Below are 24354 nucleotides of genomic sequence, written 5' to 3'. Positions count from 1 at the left end.
TTCAGGGATGTCATCAGCACATGGTCCTCCGTCTCAACCTCTTGCAAATCGCACAAAGTTCAATATTCAAATATTTTGTGGCATTGTTTGCACAGCCTTCCTCAATCTAAAGCTGAGGAGATGATGTCAGGAACCTTGCCATGGCTATTCAAATCACATGCAAGACATAAATCTGTAAGTAAATGGCCCTTCACAGTGGACAGCACCACGGCCTAGAAGAAAGGGGCCCACCCAAAGCCCATGCCGCTCACCACATCCTTGACCTCTATGGTTACCACCACTATTTCACCACCATCATCTGCCTCATCATCTACGCCACCTCTCTCCTCTCCCTCTCCTGCATCATCATCACAGGTCTCCTCTCCAGTAGCCTCACCACTGGCCCCACTAGCCACGGCTCCACAATACTTTCCCCTCGTATCACCTCTACCTCTCAGTCAGCCACCCTTCATCACCTCGTCTGGCCTCGCTACTCCTACATATCACTCCCCCGCCCAGATCATGTTGTCCCCACCCTCAGTACAACCTCAACAGCCCACCTTCATTCCAACCCCTCTCGAGATCCAGTTCCCACCTGGACCAGGACATCTTAGGCCCCCGCCAAATGCTTGGGACTCCCTATTGGCTGAGATACACAGCATTCAGGCCCGTCAGGCAGAGCTCACACATTACACCGAGGAGCAGGCCCGCATTATACAGGACCAAGGCACCCTTATCCAGGGACTCAGACACGACATCACACAGCTCCGAGAGGAGCTCGGGACCCTCAGAGCAGCGCCTGGAGGGACCCCAATCACAGAGATGGAGGCACAGATAGCCACGATAGAGCTATAGCAGAGACGACTAGATGGGTGGACGTGGCAAAACAGGAGCCCGCCAAGGCAACCATTTTAGCTGCCATACAGGAGCAGTAGCAGAGGGCTTCGAAGGCCCTCAACATCCGGGTACGAGGGATCACGCAAGACAACACCAGCACCACTACGATGCCCATGGAGGAGGCGATCACCTTTGTGACCACCACCATGGGAGTCCCCGACCATGGCATAGAGGGAGCATGGCATGTTGGGAGAGATCCCAACCGAGAGCAGCCCCTAGTCATTCGCTTCAGAGATTCACATGCTTGACTAGCGACACTCTGACGCCGAGCCTCTCTACAAGAGCATCCCACCCTGTCCATGGACGAGGATTTGACACCACTACAGATTGAGGAGCGACGAGTTCTTCTGCAGCAGCGGGATGTTGCCCATAAGGAGGGGAAATGGGCCATGGTCCGAGATGGTAGGTTGTTGACCGGCACCCGTCGGGCTCCCACCTGTACCTCCTAGGGGGACGGGGCCTATGAGACTCAGGTTTTCAAGACCCTAGACTGCACCATTTGGAACTGTAATGGTACCTTATGGTCAGACCCAAGGAACTTCTCGGAGTCTTATACAGGACGAGCCATAGTCTTTTACACGAAGACACGCCAGAGCCCAGAGAGTCCACTACCGATAGTCAGTGGCTACACATGGGAGTCAGCCTTCAGGGATGAGAAGAGGGATACAGGAGGAGTCCGAGGATCGGACGGGGTCGCGGTATTGTACAGGTCTTCCCTCATTGGAGCCATCTCCATTGAGAGGAAGGATGCACACTCCTGATTCATGTGGATCTGGATCCGACGCACAGACACCCGTGACCTTTTCATAGCAATATGCTACTTCCCGCCAGACACATCCCACTTTGCCAGAGTGGCACGAGAGAAGGATGAGACATCGCCATATGCACCCTTACATCAGGATATCCGAGACCTTGGAAGTTCTCGTTGGGGACTTCAACGTCAGGACAAGCACGCGCCAGGCACCACTCCTGGACTTCCGAGACGACTCTATCATGCTACCACACATGGACCTAGACGGAGCATGTATGACCAAGACCTCATCGAACCGACACGGGCCTGTTACACCATATGGACACGCGCTCCTTAATCCGGACAGGATGCATGATCTCATCATCTACAATGGGCTCAACCTATGGCCCTCCTCAGGTGGTTTTACTTGCTTTCCACACGGGGGGACACTAGTGTAGTAGATTACATCATGGGATCCGCTACCTTCACTTCATGTATCACCGACTTCACCGTAGCACCACTCCCTCCAAGAGCTGATCACACATACCTATTCTTCACTATCGCCACCCCACGCTTAGCCACACCACACACACCACATAGGAAGCACGACACCTACCACGACATACACTTTGATCACAGCCTCTCACCGGCCTACTCTGGATGCCTAAACAGACTCCTAACCTACATCGATCACATACCACTCATAGAGGACCGTGCTGCCCTGATTAGTCGCACACTCCACGAGGCTGCCCTCCAAATCTTTCCCCACACCACATGATCCACTAGACCACCACCTCTTGGTTCTATACCCTGCAACAATTAGTACGATGCGGAGAGCAAGGCTTATCGCCGACAGCTCCGATTTGAAACCAGATGTCACCTCCCAAACACACCAGACACGGTATGCAAGTACCGACATCTCATACGTCGGAAGAAGCAGGCATTTCTTCGTCGAAATGAGGAGCTGCTGATGCACATCTTGTACAACAGCAACTCTAAGGATTTTTTGCGGAGATTCCTTGAGCGTAGGTCCCCATCACCCCTCACTGACACGAGAGTCTGGCACGCATATGCACATCATCTTTATGATGTCCCACACCAGCCCACTCTAGATCTCATACACACACCTCGCCCCACCACTTGCACGTTGTTCACCAAAGGGGGAGTCAAGGACGTGACATTGAAACTGCACAATGGCTGAGCGAAGGATCACAAGGGGCTATGCACTGAGTTTATCGCATATGGGATCGACACGTTAGCCCAGTTCTTGGAAAGCTATTCAATGACGATGTTTGCCTTCGCTTCCCCTGCACCTGGACTCTCAACACCATCACCCCCATCCACAAGGCAGGGGATCCCATGGACCCGAGTAACTACGAGACTATCATGATTGGACATGTGATGTCCAAGATCTATGTAGCTCTATTGGATGCATCAGTCAACCTGTTTGCAGATATGAGAGGGCTCAGAGCAAAGGGTCAGGCCGGTTTCAGGCGAGACCATGGGACTATGGATCACATACTCACACTCAGGAGTGTCATTGAGGAGGCTAGATCACGAAAGGAGAGGGTATATTGTTGCTTTGTGGATTTTCGCAAAGCCTTTGACACAGTACCTCGTGCTCATCTCATCACATGCCTACAGACACTGGGATTTGATCAAGAGATCATCTGGGCAGTCATGGCACTGTATGAGAGAGTCTCACGCCAAGTTCGAACAGGCGCAGCTTGGAAAAATGAGATCCTGAGTACCACAGGGGTCAAACAGGGTTGTCCCTTATCATCGACCCTGATTGGCCTCTACATCGATGAGCTTGAGACTTTCATGGGGGCGTTCGGAGGGACCGGTTGCTCACTTGCCGGGATCATCGTCAAGATTCTTCTTTCTGCAGATGACATGGCACTCTTGTTGTCCACACCCGAGGGACTCTAGCGACACCTAAATGCACTGCAGGCTTTTTGTTTATCCCATGATTTGAAGGTCAACCTTGGTAAGACCAAGGTCATGATCTTTAACACCTCTCGAGCAAACATGCAACGGAAGCAGGTTACTTTTACTTTCGGTGGGTCACCAATTGAGATCATATCCTCATACAATTACTTGGGGGTCATCTTCTCCGGCCTGATCTTCACGATGAGACCAGCGATGCAGGCCAAACTGAGCAGGGGATACGCCTCGCTGGCTCGCCTAGAGAGATAATGTTTCTCTCGCACTGCCAGGACCCTCGGACCAAGGCTCTTCTCTTCAACTCCTTTGTCCGACCAGCCGGTATGTATGGCAGTCCTTGTTTGGGGGCCTGACATGTCAGAGATAGAGTGGACACGGGTAGAGCGCCTACAGATCGTCATGCTCTCACGGATGATCCAGGGAAACCGTTTGTACCACATCACATCATTCAGGCCGAGTTTGGTGCTTCTCCACTCCAACTAGATGCAGCCTTTCAGACCATCACATATCTACACCGGGTTAGATCATATGGGGACTGCACATCAAGGAGATAGAGGTTGCCATGGTTGGCTCTCGATTCCTCCATGAGGTTGGCAGCAAAGGGAGACGAGCGATGCTGGCATGCACAGACTCACAGATGGTTTGTGAGACTAGGGTTCCAAAACAATAGGATACCTCCTTTTCAGCACAGTTTAGATGCCCCTCCGGTACTCCCACCCACCATCCCGATTGGGCCACACACCAACCAGGTCATTCGAGAGGATCTCCTACAGATACACACCTTTAGGACCTGGTTGGAGCCGAGGGAGCTCCCACTGAAGCTGAGTTTCTACAGAGATTACTGTCTTCATATTTCGGAGGAGGGATTCATCACACCACCGGGGTACACTGAGCTTCATATGCCTCACTCACTACAGATCTCCATCGGAAAGTTTCGGGTATCATCACACCACCTGCGCATAGAGAGCGGCAGAGCAGAGGGGATTCCTAGGGAGCATCGCTTATGCATATTGTGCGATTGTCAGGAGGTTGAGTCGGAGGAGCATTTTATTTTTAGGTGCCCAGTGTACTACGAGATCCGAGGTTGCTACCACTGCCTCTTCAGAGACGGCTACGGGCTCCTTTCCAGATTCCTCGCCTACCCAGATCAGAGATGCCTCGCGGCCTTCATTCACGAGGGGGTCCGACACAGAGAGTACTTACTCAGGCGACGAGGCTTGGCCACATCATCAGACACCTCTCAGAGCAGGATCATAGAGTTCTTCCCATTAAGTGACATTGATCGTCCAGTCTCTAGCCGCAGGCGTGACAGAGACCCCGACCCGACGATCGCAGCACAACACACGGGACATCGAGGGGGGACACAGATCACTCTGGGGGACCTCTCGTCATTGTTTAGACCTAGGATACGTCCCATGGGAGTCACGGTGGCTCTGGTCTTGAGTCGAGCCTCGTCCAGGAGACCGAGATGCACAGCACCCCTTGACGGGCGCCAGCATCCCATCACCGGCTATGCACTAGCCAGGGCGACATGACATACAGAGGATTCTGCTCTACTCCAGTCCTTTTCTTTTCTTTTCTTTTCATTGTTACATCCAGATGTATTTGATTATGTATGATCAGACTTAGGGTTCAGCATGGGTGATGATGCTCGTTTCAGTAGCTCCACCCTTACTGTGATTTGTATCAGGTTTTCTTTCAGTTTCATAGACCCATCGGTCTTCCAAAGACTCTAATAAAATTTCTCTCTTTCTTTCTTTCTTTCTTTCTAATGCTAGCTGCATGGATGAGGAGAGAGACCTCCAAGGTAACCTTTGTCTATTCACCTCAGTCTGACCATACTATCGAGCCACATCAAGTAGGTAACGATCTGAAAGAAGGCATCCCAAGTGCATGTCCTACATCGAATGAGGCATGAGAGCATCATGACCTAGAACCTCACGAAACCAAACCAGTCATCCCCTCTAAAGTCCACTACACAGAAAGTGCCCCCATACAGTGCTGTTGATCTAACAAGAGTAACATAGGAGTGATTTCTCATTTGCATCCCGAAAAATGGACCTGAAAGCACTCTCTTCCATCGTTCAACCAATCATTCCTAGGCTACAAGATTCATAGTGATTCTGGATGCGAAAAGTTGCACCCCAACTAGACATATGATCTTGACAATCTTGATGAGCTCTCATATTGTGCTACCAGAGTTTGTGGCTACCCCTATACAGCTTGATGCAGTCTTTCAGGTGGTCACCTGTCTTAGGGACTTTGTCACCTGACAGCCAGATGTAACAGATTGCCATGGCTGGCCTTGACCTCCTCTACTGCACTGGGGATCAGAGGAGCTGGTATGCTCAGACACAGAGATGGTTTGCAGGCTTGGGACTTTATATGGATAGGCTACCACCTTTCAATATAGCTTTCAGGAGCTGAACCAGGTCATCGAAGAGGATTTATTACAGCTCCACACATACAAGACTTGACTTGCACTGCAAAAGCTTTCAGTAGAACTCCTACAGAGATCACTACTTACAGATCTCAAAGGAGGGGTTTACTGAACCACCGCGCTACACTATAATCCATCTCCCGCATGCACTGAGGATCTCGCTGGGGCAGTTCTGAGAGGTAGATCTGCACCTTATCTTATATGCAGGAGACCAAAACAGAAGAGCACTTTGCATTCGGATGCTGTCAGACCCTTCTATCTCTAGCCTGAATCTCTATTCCTGCGTTAATACAATCACGGGCGATGGCTTTTCTTTTGTTCCACCCAGCCTACTCTCGTGGATCGCAGATCATCAGATTAATTCGTTCCTTCGTTATTTTCATGCTTATCCATGAGACCCTCATTTCCCTAGATAGTTCTCCTTGCCAAATATCATCATTTTGGCCTCTCCACTTGATGCACCTTTTTACCCCTCTCTTGGGGCACATTAAAAACTACTTGCCCCTTGGCATTATTGCACATTTAGGTGCACCTAGGCCTTAGCACTCAGAACTACCCAGTCAATGCCATTCCACCCTCACCTAGGACCTTGGCAGTTACTTCTCTTGACCATTTCAATTACGCACATTAACTATTACAAAAGTTGGTCATCTAAGAGAAAATGCCCACCGATCTATCCGAGGTCATGCTATCTCGGCTAGAGCATAACATTCCTTCCCTCTTCAAGCTTCAGCGTCCTCGATGATGAAATCTGGGAACACTCTCCGTAACTTGTATACGGATTCCCAGGTAGCTTCCGATAGAGGCTGACCATGCCATGCAACCAACACCGTGGGTATCTTCCGATTTCGTATCCGAGTGCACCTTACACCCCTGTGGCAATTCTAATTTATAGGCTACACTGCCTATTCTCTTTAGAATTAACCACGGCCCACAGTATCGAGGTGATAACTTAGCACACTCTCCTGAAGTCAACGACTTCGAGTGCGAAGGAACTCTGACAAAAACTTTTTCTCCTTCCTTAAATACTCTTATAGACCGGTTTTCATCCGCATACATCTTGGCCCTATCCATAGCCTGGCGGATATTAGCTCTCGCAAGTGCTAGCATCTCCCGCATCTGAACTACAAAGTTTGCGGCACTAGGCACTTTCTGAGGTACTCCAACTATAGTCGGATTGGCTGGTCTATAACCATAGTTCAGTTCAAAAACGGACTGAATCCGGTAGATGAATGTTTCCTATCATTGTAGGCAAACTCCAACAATGGCAACCACTTGTCCCACGTATGTTGCCTCAATGACACATATGCCCTCAGCATATCCTCTAAAGTCTGGTTGACTCTCTCCGTCTGACCATCTGTCTCAGGATGATCCCCACTACTCATTCCCAACTCAGTCCTTAGTGTCTCAAATACCGCTGTCCAAAAATGACCGGTAAATCTGACATCTCTGTCTGACACTATGGATCTAGGCAATCCATGCAGACGAAATATATGTCTAATGAACAAATCCGCCACTTGCGGGGCACTAACAGACTCTCTAGTCGAAATGAAGTGAGCCATCTTGGTTAGACGATCAACCACCACAAGGATAGAATTATATCCTCCTTGTGTCGTAGGCAGCCCTACAATAAAGTCCACTACGGCAGCCCTACAATAAAGTCCATGGAAATGCTCTCCCACTTACTTAGTGGTATTTCCAAAGGCTGTAAAAGTCCGGGTGGCTTCACCCGCTCGGCCTTGCTTACCTGACACGAGAAACACCGTGTCACATATTCATGAATATGCTTTTTCATCTTTGGCCAAAAGAAATCTCGCTTCACGAGATCATATGTCTTCTCGACTCCTGGATGTCCCGCACACGGGCTATCATGGCACTGTCGAATGACTCTCTCTGCCTGAGATCATTCTGACCAGGTACTACAACCTTGCCATTCCTAACTAGCATACCATCCCTTATGGTATATCTTGCATAAGTTTGGCCTTTTCTGGATGCCAGGTCATCCTTTTCACTTTCCCCGGGTTTTAATACATTAGCTTTAGGCCACAAGCTCTGGATAAACTCGTCCACTCTTTGAGTTTCTTTTATCTCGGTCATTAGAGCACTCTCTAATACCGTGAAACTCAGGTTGTGCATAATGCGAGACAACGCATCAGCCACCTTATTATCTTTTCCTCTTCGGTACCGAATCGTTAGATTAAACTCCTGCATGAGCTCTGCCCACCTAGCTTGGCAGCCCCTCAAGTCAGGCTGTTTACAGAAATGTTTCAGAGTATCATGATCTACATCCACATAAAACTCTGAACCATACAAATAATGCCTCCATGTTTTCAAAGCATGGATGACAGCATACAACTCTAATTCATGAGTTGGCCAATTCCTTTGAGAGGAAGAAAGCTTCTTGCTTTCAAAGGCTACTGGCCTTCCCTCTTGAAGGAGAACTGCTCCTACCGCAATGCCACTTGCATCGGTTTCTAGGAACAATGGTTTCTCGGGATCAACTATTTTTAACACCGGTCCTGAGACCACAGCTTGTTTTATGGTGTTAAAACTTTCTTGTTGATTCTGTCCCCAAATAAAAGGTACTTTATCTGAGGTCAGATCAGTCAATGGCGATACTATTCCGGAATATCCTTTGATATGCCTTCTATAAAACTGGACAAATCCCAAGAATGATCGCAACGCGGTCAGACTCTGAGGGATTGGCCAAGTTAGTATCGCAGCCACTTTCTTCGGATCAATTTCTACCCCCTATGGAGTAATTATGAACCCTAAATATTCAAGCCTAACCATACATAGTATAGTTTTCTTCTTATTCACATAAAGACTGGCTTTCCTCAAAGTACTGAACACTATTCTTAAGTGTTCACGATGCTCAGTAACACTTTTACTGAATATCAAGATATCGTCAATAAAATGTACTACGAACTTTCTGATATACGGACGTAGTAAATCGTTCATAAACATGACGAAGGTCGCTGGAGCATTGGTAAGTCCAAAGGGCATTACCAAAAACTCATAATGACCAAACCTACTTCTGAAAGCGGTTTTATGCACATCCTCGGCTCTAATCCGGATTTGATGGTAGCCGCACTTAAGATCTATCTTGCTGAAAATCACGGCTCCATGTAATGCATCTAGCAAATCATCAATCCAAGCCATCTGATACCTGTGCTTAACAGTGATATTATTCAATGCTCTGTAATCTATACAGAGGCGAAACGTATCATCCTTTTTCTTCTTTAATATCACTGGCGAAGCAAAAGGTGAGAAACTTGGTTGAATCTGCCCCAACTTGAGGTATTCTTCCAGTTGTCTACGCACCTCCGCCTCCTTAGCAAAACTCATTCTATAGGGAGGTCTATTTACAGGTTCTGCCCCCGGGATCAGTTCAATCTTATGTTAAACTTTCCGCTCTGGAGGTAACCCATAAGGTAGTTCATCCCTAAAACATTCAGAGAACTCCTCTGTTATAAGATTAGCCAACTTGGCCATCTCACCACTTTGCGTAACATCAGTGCTAGCCGAAGAATCATCAACCGGCTCTACCGATGCTATGCAAAGGAATAAAAACTCTACTTGAGCCTTTCTGATTTCCATCACGGAAACCAACGGTCCCTGAGGTATATCTTTTTCACCTCGCAAGACATAAAGCACATCATTCATCTTGAATTGATATACGTGCTTCTTCCAATCAATGGCTGGATTCTTCCTAGAATACCACGCCATACCCAGGGCTATATCTGCATGAGCAAGCTTGGTCATTTCAAAATCAAGCTTCTCAGCATAGTCCTGAATCCGAAGCTCCAACTGGGTAACCCTTTGGTCCCATACTTCAGTTGAACTTCCATCTGCCATCCTGACTGTATATGCATAGTCAGATGGACTTGTCTTTAATTTCAGCCTCTTCACGAGCTTGGAGTTAATCACATTGTGAGTTGACGCCGAGTCAAACAACACAATGACATCATGACTGGCCACTTGCCCTTTCATTTTAATTAACTCCGTATCATTAAAGGCCGTATACCCCGTTGCTGCGGGCTTAGATAGGATGTTATCAGGTGCACTCGTCACTAGCTTAGCAACAGACACACATAACAAACAAGGTACTAACCTCTGAGAAGGTCCCGCCAATTGCATCTACATATGTTCCGCATTGGGACTCTCCTGCATTTCCACGTCGCATTCAGATATTATCATATTAGCCGTGCGACGGTCTTTATTCAGTGGACAATCCTTCCACTGATGTCGCTGAAGGCAACCGAAGCACAATCCTTATTTTCTAGCTTTCTCTTTTTGTTCAGGGGTCAACGAGGACTTTGACCAAGCCCGGGCTGCCATTGGAGTTATTTTCCTTTTCACCCCAACGGTGGTACTTGTTTTTACTGGTCCCTCAACCGGCTTCACCTGCTTGGTTTGGCCACTTGGCTGCGAGACACTTGTCTTAGAAATCCATTTCCTCTGAAATCCCCCAAGCTCGGCTACATGCTCCAGCAAGCATTCATGCTCTAGCTATTCGTAGGTGCAGCTCAACTCGGCTCTTAGGTGCAGCTAGGCTCCAGCAACGAGCTCAGCGCATGGTAGTTGTAGGTGGGCTCGCAAACCGTATTTGTTAGATTGCTCGTAGACCGTAACAAGATTTTCACGTGCCTCCCTTCTCTAGTCGATTAGGCGTCGCCAGCATCTCCGTGACCACCTCGTTTCGTCACATAGTCTAGTCACGTTTACCCCTCTCTGGTCCTTTACCTCTCCACAAGGCTCTGATACCAACTATCAGACCCTTCTATCTCTAGCCTGAATCTCTATTCCTGCGTTAATACAATCACGGGCGATGGCTTTTCTTTTGTTCCACCCAGCCTACTCTCGTGGATCGCAGATCATCAGATTAATTCGTTCCTTCGTTATTTTCATGCTTATCCATGAGACCCTCATTTCCCTAGATAGTTCTCCTTGCCAAATGTCATCATTTTAGCCTCTCCACTTGATGCACCTTTTTACCCCTCTCTTGGGGCACATTAGAAACTACTTGCCCCTTGGCATTATTGCACATTTAGGTGCACCTAGGCCTTAGCACTCAGAACTACCTAGTCAATGCCATTCCACCCTCACCTAGGACCTTGGCAGTTACTTCTCTTGACCATTTCAATTACGCACATTAACTATTACAAAAGTTGGTCATCTAAGAGAAAATGCCCACCGATCTATCCGAGGTCATGCTATCTCGGCTAGAGCATAACAGATGCCCTTTTTATTATGTGATCCACAGACAGCACCACTACCTATTAAGGAGCAATTTTGGCTCACTAAAAGATTTCTTGGCACATCCTAATCAACCATGCGTGGCAGTTTCCTTCTCAAGTCCCCAACGATGTAGAGATTAGCTCTTGCGAGCACAAAGGAGAGCACAAGGGGGGCCATCAGAGCCTAGTCAGAGAAGGATCACAGATTTTGCTCTGGTGACCAAAGTCAGGAGCAAAAGGGGACAAGAAGAAGTTGAGATGCGAAGAGCACAACTAGACAGACCCGACCATCACTGGACTCTCACACGAGGGCTGCAGACCATAATTAGGGGAAACGGGAAATGCAAACAAAAAATGGAAACGTTTCGGGATTTATGAGAGGGCTGAAACAAGGAAATGCCACATCAGCAAGGGAGTTTAGAAAAGGGCTGAAAGAGAGGGCTGAGAGAGAGGGCTGAAGGAGAGGGCTAAAGGAGTGGAGGCTGAGCTTTGAAAGAGGAGTGGATGATGAAGGAGGGCTGAAGGAGCCTGAGGACTTCAAGGAGTGAATGGGGCTTAAGGAGGGCTGGAAAACCCTCAAGAGTGCAAAAGTATGAGGCTGAAGAAGCAAAACACAGGTAGAAACTGCTAAAGGAAGATGGTGGGGGGTGGTTGTCTACAATGTCCCGTTTAAGACTTCTAAAACGTGTTTCAGCCAGGCTGAAATGTTTCAGGTAGCCGTTTCAGAAGTCTTTTATACCTAGATGAATCCAGGAAACATTCCCAAACTCATCCTCTAAAAACACAACATAGTGCAGTTTCAATCTCATGATAGTCACTCACAAGGTTGAAAACCATAAACTCCATCATGCATAGCAGGGACTAGCTACTATGACATCCCCACTGACGTCATCAGCGCCCAACAGTGGGTGTAGACCATAGTATAAAAATATGCTCTCACACATACAAATCCACACACCCACACATACTTGAGCATCCATTTATACAAAGTCTTCGTACTGAGTTTCTGTCGGCACTCCGAAGGTGAAGGGCAGACTCAGCCATGATGAAGGCTAGCACTAAAGGAGAAGGCTAATCAAAAGGTAGTCCAAAATCTCTTCATTCAAGCTACAACTGCTTGTGAAGTCTAAACATTTTCCTTTTAGTCTCTCCCCAACGAGCATCTAAATCTAAATCTAGCTGGTAGGGCAACGCACCATTTAAGATAGAAAGAATTATTACAATACCAGCAGGCTGCAACTTGGACGAAAATTTCACAACGTGAAATTTGCATGTCCGCTAATACAGCAGAAGCATATACCTAGATGAATCCAGGAAACATTTCCAAACTCATCCTCTAAAAACACAACATAGTGCAGTTTCAATCTCATGATAGTCACTCACAAGGTTGAAAACCATAAACTCCATCATGCATAGCAGGGACTAGCTACTATGACATTTCAGGCCAGGGACTTCTCTGAAGTGGCATTTCAGGACAGGCTGGGCCCTAGAACGCGTTTCAGCGTAACTATGCCGCAAACATCTCCTCTCTACTATTGGACATGGGGAGATTGACTACTGACGTGATAGTAGCACTTGTCAGACGATGAGCTACCAAACGGAGAGTAGAGAGAAGAAGGGAGGGACCCAGACATATCAATCGTACTGGGCATTCACAGCGTTCTCGCTAGATCCAAAGTCACTTTAGGACAAGCTCATCTTGCCATTACTCAGCCACTCGGTGGAGTTGGTCCTGTGGACAAGATCCACATGCCTTGTCACTAGGATTCATGGATAGTTGACCCGGTCAACAATGGCCAAGGATCTCTCTCTTATCCTCACCTAGGTTTCTTTCTCTCGCAAGTGAAAGCACGACGTATTTGCATTCTTGCCTTAGACATCAGCCTTGGGCTTGGGTGCTCGTTTACTAGCCCCACCCCTTAGCTTTCATTGTATTTGGGTTTTTCAGCCTAAAGACACTTTGGTCTTTGTAGATGTTATAGGCATGATAATTCTAACAACAACCAAAACCAAACCTGAAATCAAATAAGCATTTGCAAACATTCTCCTCCCAACCTTTCTCTGTACTCAAACTCACATATTACATTTTTGGTCCACGAGTTATTTTTCTTAAAAATCCCCAATCTCCCTTGATGGGCCTACAATGCCACGTGTCCATTTATCAAGGCTCCACTTAGATGCCCCTTCATGGGATTCTTATTCGTCCCTAGACACAATTTTATAATTAAAAACACTAGGCCTTTGGCCTTTACACCCACCTAGTCATGCAAATCACCCTCACACACAACCTTGACATTAAATCCCTTTGACCATATACATAAAGCGCATTACACATAATTTACGGTCGTCGGTCCTCTAAAGAGAGGAATGCCAACTGATCCTTCCGTGGTCATGTTCCTCAGCTTGAGGATAACATTCCTTCTCTCTTTAAGCCTCAGCATCCTCAATGATGAAGTCTGATAACGCTCTCAATATCTAATGCACATATTCCCAGATCCCCTCAGATAGAGGTAAACCATGCCATGCAACCAACACCACGAGTATCTTCGATTGCGTACTTGCATTGTTTCTCGGTAAAGGATTCTTGTTGGTTTGCGTCTTGCATTATCCCCTATCTCTTAAAACAAAACAACATCCTCGATTAGTGAGTCACCTAGGGGCAAAAATGTTTTAAATGAGAAACATGCAGCATGCACCTTACAACCCTGAGCTAATTCCAATCTATTGCCTACCTTGCAAATTATTTTCAGAATTGACCACCGCCCACAATATCGGTGTGATAACTTAGGACACTGTGCTATGATCAAAGACTTGGAGTGTGAAGGAACTCTGAGAAAAACTTTTTCTTCTTCCTTAAATTCTTTGAAAGATCTATTTTCATCTGCATAAGCCTTAGCTCTATCCATAGCTTGGCGGATGTTAGCTAGAGCAAGTACTAGCATCTCCACATCTAAACAATATAGTTCGCGACTAAGCACTTTCTAAGGTATCCCAACCGTGGTTGGATTTCTTGGTCTATAACCATAGTTCAACTTGAATGGACTTGTTCCTATAGAGGAATGTTTTTTATCATTGTATTCAAACCAACAATGGCAACCACTTGATCCATGTATATTGCCTTAATGATACATATGCTCTTAGCATATCTTCTAAGGTCTGATTGACTCTCTTTGTCTGACCATCCATTTCAAGAACACCCCACTACTGATTCCAATTCAGACCTTAGTACTGTAGTAACAAAAATGACTAGTAAAGTTACTATCTGTGTCGCACACTATGAAACTGGATAACTGATGCAGATGAAATATAATGACTAATTAACAAATCCGTCACTTGCGGGTCACTAATAGACTCCCTAGTCCGAATAAAGTGAGCCATCTTGGTAAGGAGTTAACCACGAGAAGGATAGAATTAGATCGACATTATGTCGAACGTAGATCAACGATAAAGTCCATGGAAATGCTCACCCATTTGCCTAATGGTACCTCCAACCGCTATAAAAGGCCAGATGGCTTCACTCGCTCTACCTTACTTACATGACATGAGAAACATAGTGTCACATATTCATGAATATGCTTTTTGCTTCACAAGATCATACATTTTCTCAACACCTAGATGTCCCGCACATGGGCTATCATGGCACTGTCGAATGACCATCTACCTGAGATCATTCTAACTACCTTGCCATTACATGTTAGCACACCATCTGCTATGGTATATTTTGCATAAGTTGGCCTTTTCTAGACGCTAAGTCATATTTCCCTCGGTTTGATCACATCAGCCTTAGGCCAAAGGCTCTGGAGAAGCTCGTTTACTTTTTGAGTTTCCCTAATCTCGGTCATTACAGCAGTCTTTAATTATCGTGAAACTCATATCATGCATAATGCCTTACAATGCATCAGCAACCTTGTTCTCCTTCCCTCTTTGGTACCGAACTTTCATATTAGACTCCTGCATGAGCTCTACCCACTTAGCTTGTAGCCACACGAGTCAGATTTTTTAGAAAAATATTTCAGAGTATCATGGTCCACATTCACGTAAAACATTGAATCATACAAGTAATACCTATATGCTTTCAAAGCATGAATAATAGCATACAACTCTTGCTCATGAGTTGGCCTACGCTAAGAGGGAGAAAGTTTCTTACTTTCAGAGGCTACTAACCTTCACTCTTGAAGAACCGTCGTTAATGCCATGCTAGGAAAAACGGTTTTTGGGGATCAACAATTTTTAACACCAGACCGGAAACCACTTCCTTCTTTATGGCGTTAAAACTCTCTTGTTGATCCCATCCCCACAGGAAAGGTACTTATCTGAAGTCAACTCACTCAAATCAAAATATTCTTTAATATGCCTTCAATAAAAACAAGACAAATTCCAAGAATGATCGCAACACGATCATATTCTCAGGAATTGTCCACACCTAATATTGTAACCACCTTCTTCGAATCCATTTCAATCCCATCAGGAGTAATAGTGAACTCCATATACTCTAGTTTAACCAAATAGACTGGCTTTCCTCAAAGTATTAGACACTTTTCTTAAGTGATCACGATGCTCAACAATACTTTTGTTGTAAAGTAGAACATCGCCGCTAAAGAGTACTACGAACTTTTCGATATACAAGCGTAGTAATTCATTCATAAGCATGACGAATGTAGCCAAAGCATTGGTAAGCCTAAATGGCATTACTCGTATGTTCAAGCCTACTTTTGAAAGTCATTTTATCAGATCTTCGACTCTAATCAATATTTTATTACAGCGTGGCATATTTGGAGAGCCAAATGCACAGAGGCTTTGGATGGATCCCAAGTCTGCCCTTCTTAAACCTTGGCCACCATATCAACAGACGCTATAAATACATTGATGGCCATCTAGGCGACCATGCAGGGGTCCTCACGTGCACCCTCTACTAGGAGAGCTATATTTTTCTGAGAATGGGAGGGCCCCTTTCTTCTCTGAGAATATAGGGTTGAGATGGCATTTTCAACCTCAACCTTGGTTGTATTCTATCTCCTTTTGAGGGGATTTTTCTCATGCACCGCATGATGTATTGCCGCCTTGGTCTTTACTCTTGCAGATTTTATTCATAATTAATAGAAGTCTTGTTTATGAAAATAATTATAAATTGTATTTAATAATAACAACTATTCACATCATCTTGCTGAAAATTATGGCTCCATGTAATGCATCTAGCAAATCATCAATCCAAGCCATCAGATACCAGTGCTTAATAATGATATTATCTTTGTGATCAATATAGAGACGAAAGGTTTTTTTTTTTCTTTTTCAATAGAAAAGGTGCGAAATTGAGCTGAATCTGTCCCAACTTTAAGTATTCTTCCAATTGCCTTCGCACCTCAGCTTCTTCGGTACAGCTTAATCTATAGGGAGGCCTATTTACACATTTTCTACTCCAAAGATTAGTTCAATCTTGTGTTAAGCATTCCGCTCTGGAGTCAACTCATCCCTTAAACAATCAAAGAACTCCGTGATCTGATCAACTAACTTGGCCATTTTTCCAACTTTGGTAGCATTTGTGCTAGTTAACGGATCACCAATCAACTCTATTGATGTCGTACGCATAAATAAAATCATCTACATTCTTTCTCAAACCCTTTCCATATATTGAATGCCATTTCATCCTTTTGTTGTTTGATCCACCTCTATCCGCTGCCTCTATAAACATAGAGGTTGGCTCACAGTTTTTCTTTATGTCATTGCCACTCTCACAAATGGCCAATGCTTCGTTCTATTTGTGCAGCCAGCCAATGACATCTGAACTAGGGTCTATCATCCGACCAAAATACTTTTCCGATCTATAATTTTTAATATTAGGTGTTTTAGCTTTCACAAGATTGACCGTATGAACACCAGTTTCTGTAAAATAAGAGATTTCCCTTTCTCCTCCTTAGATGGTCTCTCAGATGGACTTCCCTTTCAGTAAAATAAGGGACTTCCCTTTCCCTCCCTAGATGGTCTCGCAGATGAACTTTGAACCAACCTCTTCAACTCAAATTGCCCTACATTTGCTTGTAACTGCTGAGTCATTATTTGTTGTTAAGGCATGATCTAACAATGCAATCCTACCAGTCAAAGTATAGGCCATAGGGCGCGACACCTGTTGTGCCAGCCGGATTCCAAATCCTACGAGATCCGCCCAGGAAACTTCTTCCTTAACTTCCACTACAATTGTTTTCCAAGTATTGCACTTGTTCTTCCTCCCAACTATGCTCTGCAATCGCACTTGCATATCGAAAATCATATACTTTTTTGGTTCACGAGTCTTTTCCCTGCAAAGCCTCAATTTTCTTAGATGGCCCTGGAATGTCACATGTCCATTAGTCAAGGCTAAACTTGCGTGCACCTTTTAACCCTTTCTTGGAATTTTTTGAAACCCTTTGCCCCAAGGCACAATTTTGTAATTCATTTTACCAAGATTGACCTTCATATATGATTCGTGAGGAATAAACATGAACATGACATTCTCCTACATTCTCTATCCACTCATCAACTTAGTCCAGTTATATAGGATTCATGAGGACAAGTAAACATTATGCTAGATTCTCTGTCCACTCATCCACTCGGTCTGAGCAAATTTCCAACCATCCACTTCGCATCTCCGGCTGTGCATTTCAGTTTTTTGAATACCTTTAACAAACAATACCGCTTAAAGAATATTTTCCTAGTTGTTGTTGCTGCTTAGGTAAGAGACAGCAGATGAACAAAGTCGATACAACAAACAATGGTAAGACGAGCGATGTTGGTATGCACGGACTCACAGATGGTTTGTGAGACTAGAGTTTCACATCGATAGGATACCTCCTTTTCAATACAGTTTAGATGCCCCTCCGGTACTCCCACCCACCATCCCAATCGGGCCACATACCAACCAAGTCATTCGAGAGGATCTCCTGCAGCTATACACCTTCAAGACCTGGTTGGAGCCGGGGGAGCTCCCACTGAAGCTGAGTTTCTACAGAGATTATTGTCTTCGTATTTCGGAGGAGGGATTCATCACACCACTAGGGTACACTGAGCTTCATATGCCTCACTCACTACGGATCTCCATCAGATAGTTTCTGGTATCATCACACCGCCTCCGCATAGGCAGAGCAGAGAGGATCCCCAGGGAGCATCGCATAAGCATATTGTGCAACTGTCAGGAGGTTGAGTCGGAGGAGCATTTATTTTCAGGTGCCCAGTGTACTACGAGATCCGAGGTCGCTACCACTGTCTCTTTAGAGACGGCTCCGGGCTCCTTTTCACATTCCTCGCCTACAGATTAGAGATGTCTCGCAGCATTCATTCACGAGGGGGTCCGACACAGAGAGTACTTACTCAGGCGACGGGGCTTGGCCACACCATCAGACACCTCTCAGAGTAGGATCACAAAGTTCTTCCCATCGAGTGACATTGATCGTCCAGTGTCTAGCTGCAAACGTGACAGAGACCCAGACCCGATGATCGCAACATGACATACGAGACATCAAGGGGACACACAGATCACTCTGGGGGACCTCCCATCATTGTTTAGACCCGGGATACGTCCCACGGGAGTCACGGTAGCTCTGGTCTTACGTCGAGCCTCCTCCAGGAGACCGAGATGCACGGGACCCCTTGACGGATGCCAGTGTCCTATCACCGGCTATGTACCAGCTAGGGCGACATGCCATACGGAGGATTCCGCTCCGCTCCAGTCTTTTTTCTTTTCATTCTCATACCCAGATGTATTTGATTATGTATGATCAGACTTAGGATTCAGCACGGGTGATGATGCTCGTTTTAGTAGCTCCACCCTTACTATGATTTGTATCAGGTTTTCTTTCAGTCTCATAGACCCATCGGTCTTCCGAAGACTCTAATAAAATTTCTTTCTTTCTTTTCTTTCTCCATTAACTTTGATACCATGTTAGAGTGATCAGAAGGCAAACAGATGGTGGCTTGGCGACGGCGATGAGAGCTCTTCTTCTGCTGGCTTGGCGGTCGTCAAATATGCCCACTGCAACTGTGATGAGATGGTGATAACACTGTTGTTTCTCAGGTGGTTTTTCCTAGCTTTGGAGAGCGGTATCTGTCGACAGTCCTGTTTCAATCCATTCGGGAAGAGGCTGAGAAGATGCAACCGGAGCCTTGAGTGCAACCATTGAAGGAGAGTGGTCGTGTCTTTTTGGCAGACCATGAGCATACCATAGACCTGCTGTCTGTGTATTAAATAATAATGTCTCTTGGAATCTTGGAGGAAATATTTTGAGTCGTACGTGGTCCACTTCTGCGTTATAGTTGTACATCATACCTCCAAGTAATATGAAGGCTGTTGATGTGAGCACATGAGAGGCCTTATTGAGTTGTGCTGTCACATAGTCAGACTCATAATAATGAGATCGAGCAAATTAGAGTGACAGCATTTTTGCATCAAATTCTAGATTGTTCTTTCGCTAGAAAGAAGGGCAGTGCTAATAAAATTCTTCTTTACTAATATTTTCTCATTCTGAGAGAGAGAGAGAGAGAGAGAGAGAGAGAGAGAGAGAGAGAGACCCCTGCATGCATGCACGCATGCACGAAGATGATGCATGACATGGTAAGATTGCATTTGGACCCACATAAGAGAAAAAAATAAGCTTTTATCAAAGGAAGCTCTCACAAAAGGAGACGAGCAACACCGACAACAGTGCAAAAGAAGATCACACAACACACAGGTCCAGGCTTATTCTAACTTAGGATTTCCAGACCTTGGCTGATGTGGCAGTTCCATGAGGCAAATTAAAAATAATCGAAACATGATATAATTTAGTCATTTTCACATATGCATTTAACAGGCAGTCAGATCATTATATACTTCATCGTTATGAGGAAGCAAGAATAATATCTTATATCCACAATGATGTTACTGATGGGTTGATATGTGTTGCATGTGATCACATCACCAAGCAATTCTTGATTAGAATGAAAGAGAGTAAGAAAGCCTTTCTGCAACGATCGTGACATTTCTACACAAAATTTCAGAGCTTTAGCTCTTCAAAAAATCCCTAAGTTCAAGCCTTGTGCAAGTATGACTCTATTGCTAAACAGAAAAACTTTTAGCAACACTGTCCTTCTGCAATTTAAGTCAGACAATACCTCATCTGGTTGAATACATTTGCTCTTCATGTCATTATAAATGGCATAAGCAGTATCGAGATCACCACTTCTGCTACAAGCATGGACAGCCTCTGTGTAGGCCTCAGCTGATCCCTGGATGCCTTTATCTTGCATCATTCTATAGACTTCGAGAGCCCTGTTCACCTAAAAAAAGGTTCGATGCACATTACATATGTACATAACAATCACAAATGCCAATTCACCGACTAGAAAGCCGGATGGCACCCTATCTTTCAAATGACCTGCAATGAGCTTCACCTGTCCTGCGCGTGAACAAGCTTTGATTAAAGCACCAATTGTCACATGATTGGGTTTTACAGGGACAGGTTCCGCACTCATTTCTGAAAAGACATCAAAAGCTCGTTCTATAGCTCCAGAGCGTCCACATGCAGTGATCAGAGAATTGAAAATCACTTGATCTGGTTTCAGTTTCTACACACATACAAGCAAATTCAAAACAAATAAACAGACATACAATATCTGCTATTTTTCACAATGAGTTTATTAAATGCTTTAAAGGCTGACAATACACAACATAAATGCTGACCTTGGACCTCATAATGCCATAAACACCAAAGGCCTTTCCCACTTGACCAGCTCGTGCACAAGCATCAATCAAAGCACCATAAGTATGTACACTTGGTTCCACTCCAGCATTCACCATTTCATGAAATACCTGCAGTAAGCTCCGTGTACAGTTCAGCTTATTTTGAAATATGTATCCAGACATTGAACTTGACAAAAGCCTCAACCCCGAGTTAAACCTGTTAATCAAGCAGAAAATCTGTTAGAATTGTTATTATATTCTAGCAGTGACCAATGTAATGTAATAAGTAGGTTAGGGGCACTTTTCCCTCTTTAGAGGTTTTTCCCCCTAACCACAGTTAGTTCACTAACTACGGTTAGTGAAGGATAAGGTTTTGTCACTTAGACAAAACCTTTCCCTCTTGTTGTACTTTCCTCACTTCATCTATTGCAAACTTACATTCAGCACTCTCTTGCTCTCTCACTCTTCTCTATCTCCATCATTTGGTATCAAAGCAACAAGACCCTGCTTCTAGCTTTCTGCCTAGGTCCCTCCTCAACAGCTCCTACCCCTGCCTACTACTCACACCCGGACCATCTCATTCGGGGTCACGCAACCCGAAGCTCAAGCCCACGTACCATACAGTCCATAGGACTGTACAGAATTTTGTACCTGCACGTACCATCGCTGGTCGTCCGTACCTTCTACTTGCATTTCGTCCGTACTGCCGTACGCCCATCTCCCGAAGCACACTGGGTAGTTGTTGTTCCGTACAATTCTTGTGATGCACGCATCCATACAAGTCTGTTGCACGTCCGTATCATGTTCGGTACATGGCTTCGGTCCTTGTCACGACTGATCCATTTCCATGACTAGGTCTGTATCGGGCTTTATTTGATGGAGATGCGGCGACATAGGGAGGCGCTTCTACGACAGATCAGAGTGCAGCAGGGGATGGCCAGACCACTACAGGACATAGAGGGTGATCGGGCATAGCGGCACGTCACATACTTCTATACATTTGAGTCAGCCCTCGGACACAGTGGAGTGGAGGTAGAGGAGCTAGCCGATATGAGAGATGAGCAGCCGACACAGTACCGTCGAGAGAGGGGCGCAGAGGCCACATGTGCTACTTGCCCGTACAGTGGGTGTCCGTACATCGTACGGTCAACCAACTGTTGGTACACGTCGTACGGTACTCCTGCGCCAGTCTGTACCTACTTTGCCGTACGTTCTGTATCTGCTCTGTTAAGTGTTTGTACCAGGTTCCTTCATGTGCATTGAGTTCTTTTGCAAGTGATTCTTTGAAGGTACATCTTGCAAGGAGCCATTGTTTGGCTAGGCAGATTTTTGGATAGATTTGAGCACATTTTGTGAATTGGGCATTTTGTTAAATTTGGGGCTTTTGTCAAACTCCCCAAGTTGTGCTCAATTTCAATTTGAAGCTTGGGGCTTTTGTCCACTTTTTGGCACACATTGCAAGCAAATTGCAAAGATTGTCCAAGAATTTAGGGCTTTTGTAGGAGATACTATTTGGGTGAAATTTGGCTCAATTTCAACTCAAAATTTGGGGCTTTTAGTTTTGCACCGCAATTTCTTGCATCTTTGGGGCTTTTAGGCAATTTTTCCTCTTTTGGATGCAATTTCCCTGAAGAAATTGGGGCTTTTGACATTCTAATGCAATTTGGCAGTGTACAAGCATTTTGGGACTGTTGCAGGTAATTTTGGACTCATTTTGAGTGACATTGCAGACATTGGCAAATTTTGCAGTGTTTTTTGGCACTTTTCGAGAGCATTTGTAGGATAATTGAAGTGCATTCTGAGCCTTTGACAAGTTGTGACAATATTTGTCACTGTGGGCAGATTTTTCTTTGCAGATTTTAATTGTGCATTTTATATCCCAGGAAGGGATTTCACTTGGTCAGTCTGCTGTATTTTTTGAGATTTGGAGTTTCATGGTTCGTAATATCTTGGTTGGCAAACATCTTTGGGATTATGTCAATGGAGATGAAGCAAGACCAGATACAGCGACTACACCTGTCACTCCTACAGTTGGAGGCAGGGGTAGAGGTACAAATGCAGCACAGGTGGTTGGAGCAGCCGCTCCAGGAGCTCCCACAGCAGAGCAGAAAAGATGGGACTCTAGAGATGCACAAGCTCTTTCAGTAATTTCTCTTTCTGTCAAGAGGTTCATTATATCTCATATTCGGTCATGCAAGACATCTATGGCAGCTTGGGAGATACTAGAGAGTATGTTTGCAGCAAGAAATGATGCCAGGGTTTCCTTTCTGAAGCGAGAGCTTTCCCATACGCATATGGAGGAGGGAGATTCCATGAATTCTCACCTCACAAAGCTTCAGGACTTGAGGGAACAATTGCTGAATTTAGAGGTTTTTTCCCCTAACCACAATTAGTTCATTAACTACGGTTAGTGAAGGATAAGGTTTTGTCACTTAGACGAAACCTTTCCCTCTTGTTGTATTTTCCTCACTTCATCTATTGCAAAATTACGTTCAGCACTCTCTTGCTCTCTCACTCTTCTCTATCTCCATCAAAATCCACATTGATAAACAGGTCTGATTTTTTACAAAATCCTTGCATGTATCAAGTACATTACAATCACAAGCAGACTGAATTCTTCCGGAGGCACAAATGTGTACACAAAATAAGGCATCCTTGCAAGTAAATGAGAGCCATGGGAATGGTTATTAGAAGAGTGTGACTTGGCATGCCTGAAAAACAAGATCCACTTTTCCAGCTTTGCCACATACTGATATCAGCGTTGTGTAAAGAATGTAATCAGCCTTTAGCCCTGCCTTTTCCAAGCAAGAAAACACTTCAAAAGCCCCTGATCAAATGAACCAAATATTCCAAGATGAGTAATTATTTTAGCATCTCTGTGAAGGATGTAGAAACAGATCATGTTACTTGTGCAAGAAGCAGACTGGCAAGAAAAAGAGTGAGAACCATGGACCTTTTCCTGAATCCAGTTTCTATATGTATTTGTAAACTGAAGTCCAAGAAAGATCAAGAGGCAAAAGTCACATGCAAGATAAATAGCATCAAATCACCATCCTAAACAATATGTAAGCAAATGGGCTCACCTTGTACATCCTTCGCCCTTGCACACACAGAAAGAAGCTGATTGTACGTACTGAGCAATGGATTCTTGATCAGTTGAGTGAATCTGAAGGCGTCTTTCACAGCTTGATGCCTCTTGCAGGCGTCGAAGAACTTGGCATGATAAATCTGTCAGCCACAAATATGGCATCTTTATACAAAATAAAAAGTTTGGATTCTCAAAGCAATAGGAAACAAGAGGACGAGAGAAGTTTAATCAATGTCAGCTCACCTTGTCCATGTCTAAAAGTCCAAGTTTATCTGCACTTTCCAGAACCTCCAAACAATTCTGAATCCTGGGAATTACATTCACTCTATTAATAACCTTTGATGC

General features: G+C 45.1%; 1 protein-coding gene across 1 annotated transcript in view; it reads right to left on the bottom strand.

The window, feature by feature from the left end:
* Window positions 1–24354, bottom strand: part of MRL1 (Pentatricopeptide repeat (PPR) superfamily protein) — a 97242-nt gene that overhangs the window by 57560 nt on the left and 15328 nt on the right. The window contains exons 3-8 of the mRNA XM_087402314.1: window positions 24253–24316; window positions 24005–24149; window positions 23633–23748; window positions 20922–21050; window positions 20633–20806; window positions 20354–20518 (exon numbers count right to left, since the gene is read on the bottom strand). Coding sequence (XP_087258440.1) covers window positions 20354–20518; window positions 20633–20806; window positions 20922–21050; window positions 23633–23748; window positions 24005–24149; window positions 24253–24316 — 793 coding nt within the window. The remainder of the gene's footprint in view (window positions 1–20353; window positions 20519–20632; window positions 20807–20921; window positions 21051–23632; window positions 23749–24004; window positions 24150–24252; window positions 24317–24354) is intronic.

This window comes from Dipteris shenzhenensis, chromosome 31 (assembly GCF_047967505.1).
Source record: "Dipteris shenzhenensis isolate YYH24624 ecotype China chromosome 31, Dip_SZ_1.0, whole genome shotgun sequence".
In the NCBI taxonomy this organism is placed as follows: Eukaryota; Viridiplantae; Streptophyta; class Polypodiopsida; order Gleicheniales; family Dipteridaceae; genus Dipteris; species Dipteris shenzhenensis.
This window is presented reverse-complemented; position numbering and strand designations above follow the sequence as displayed.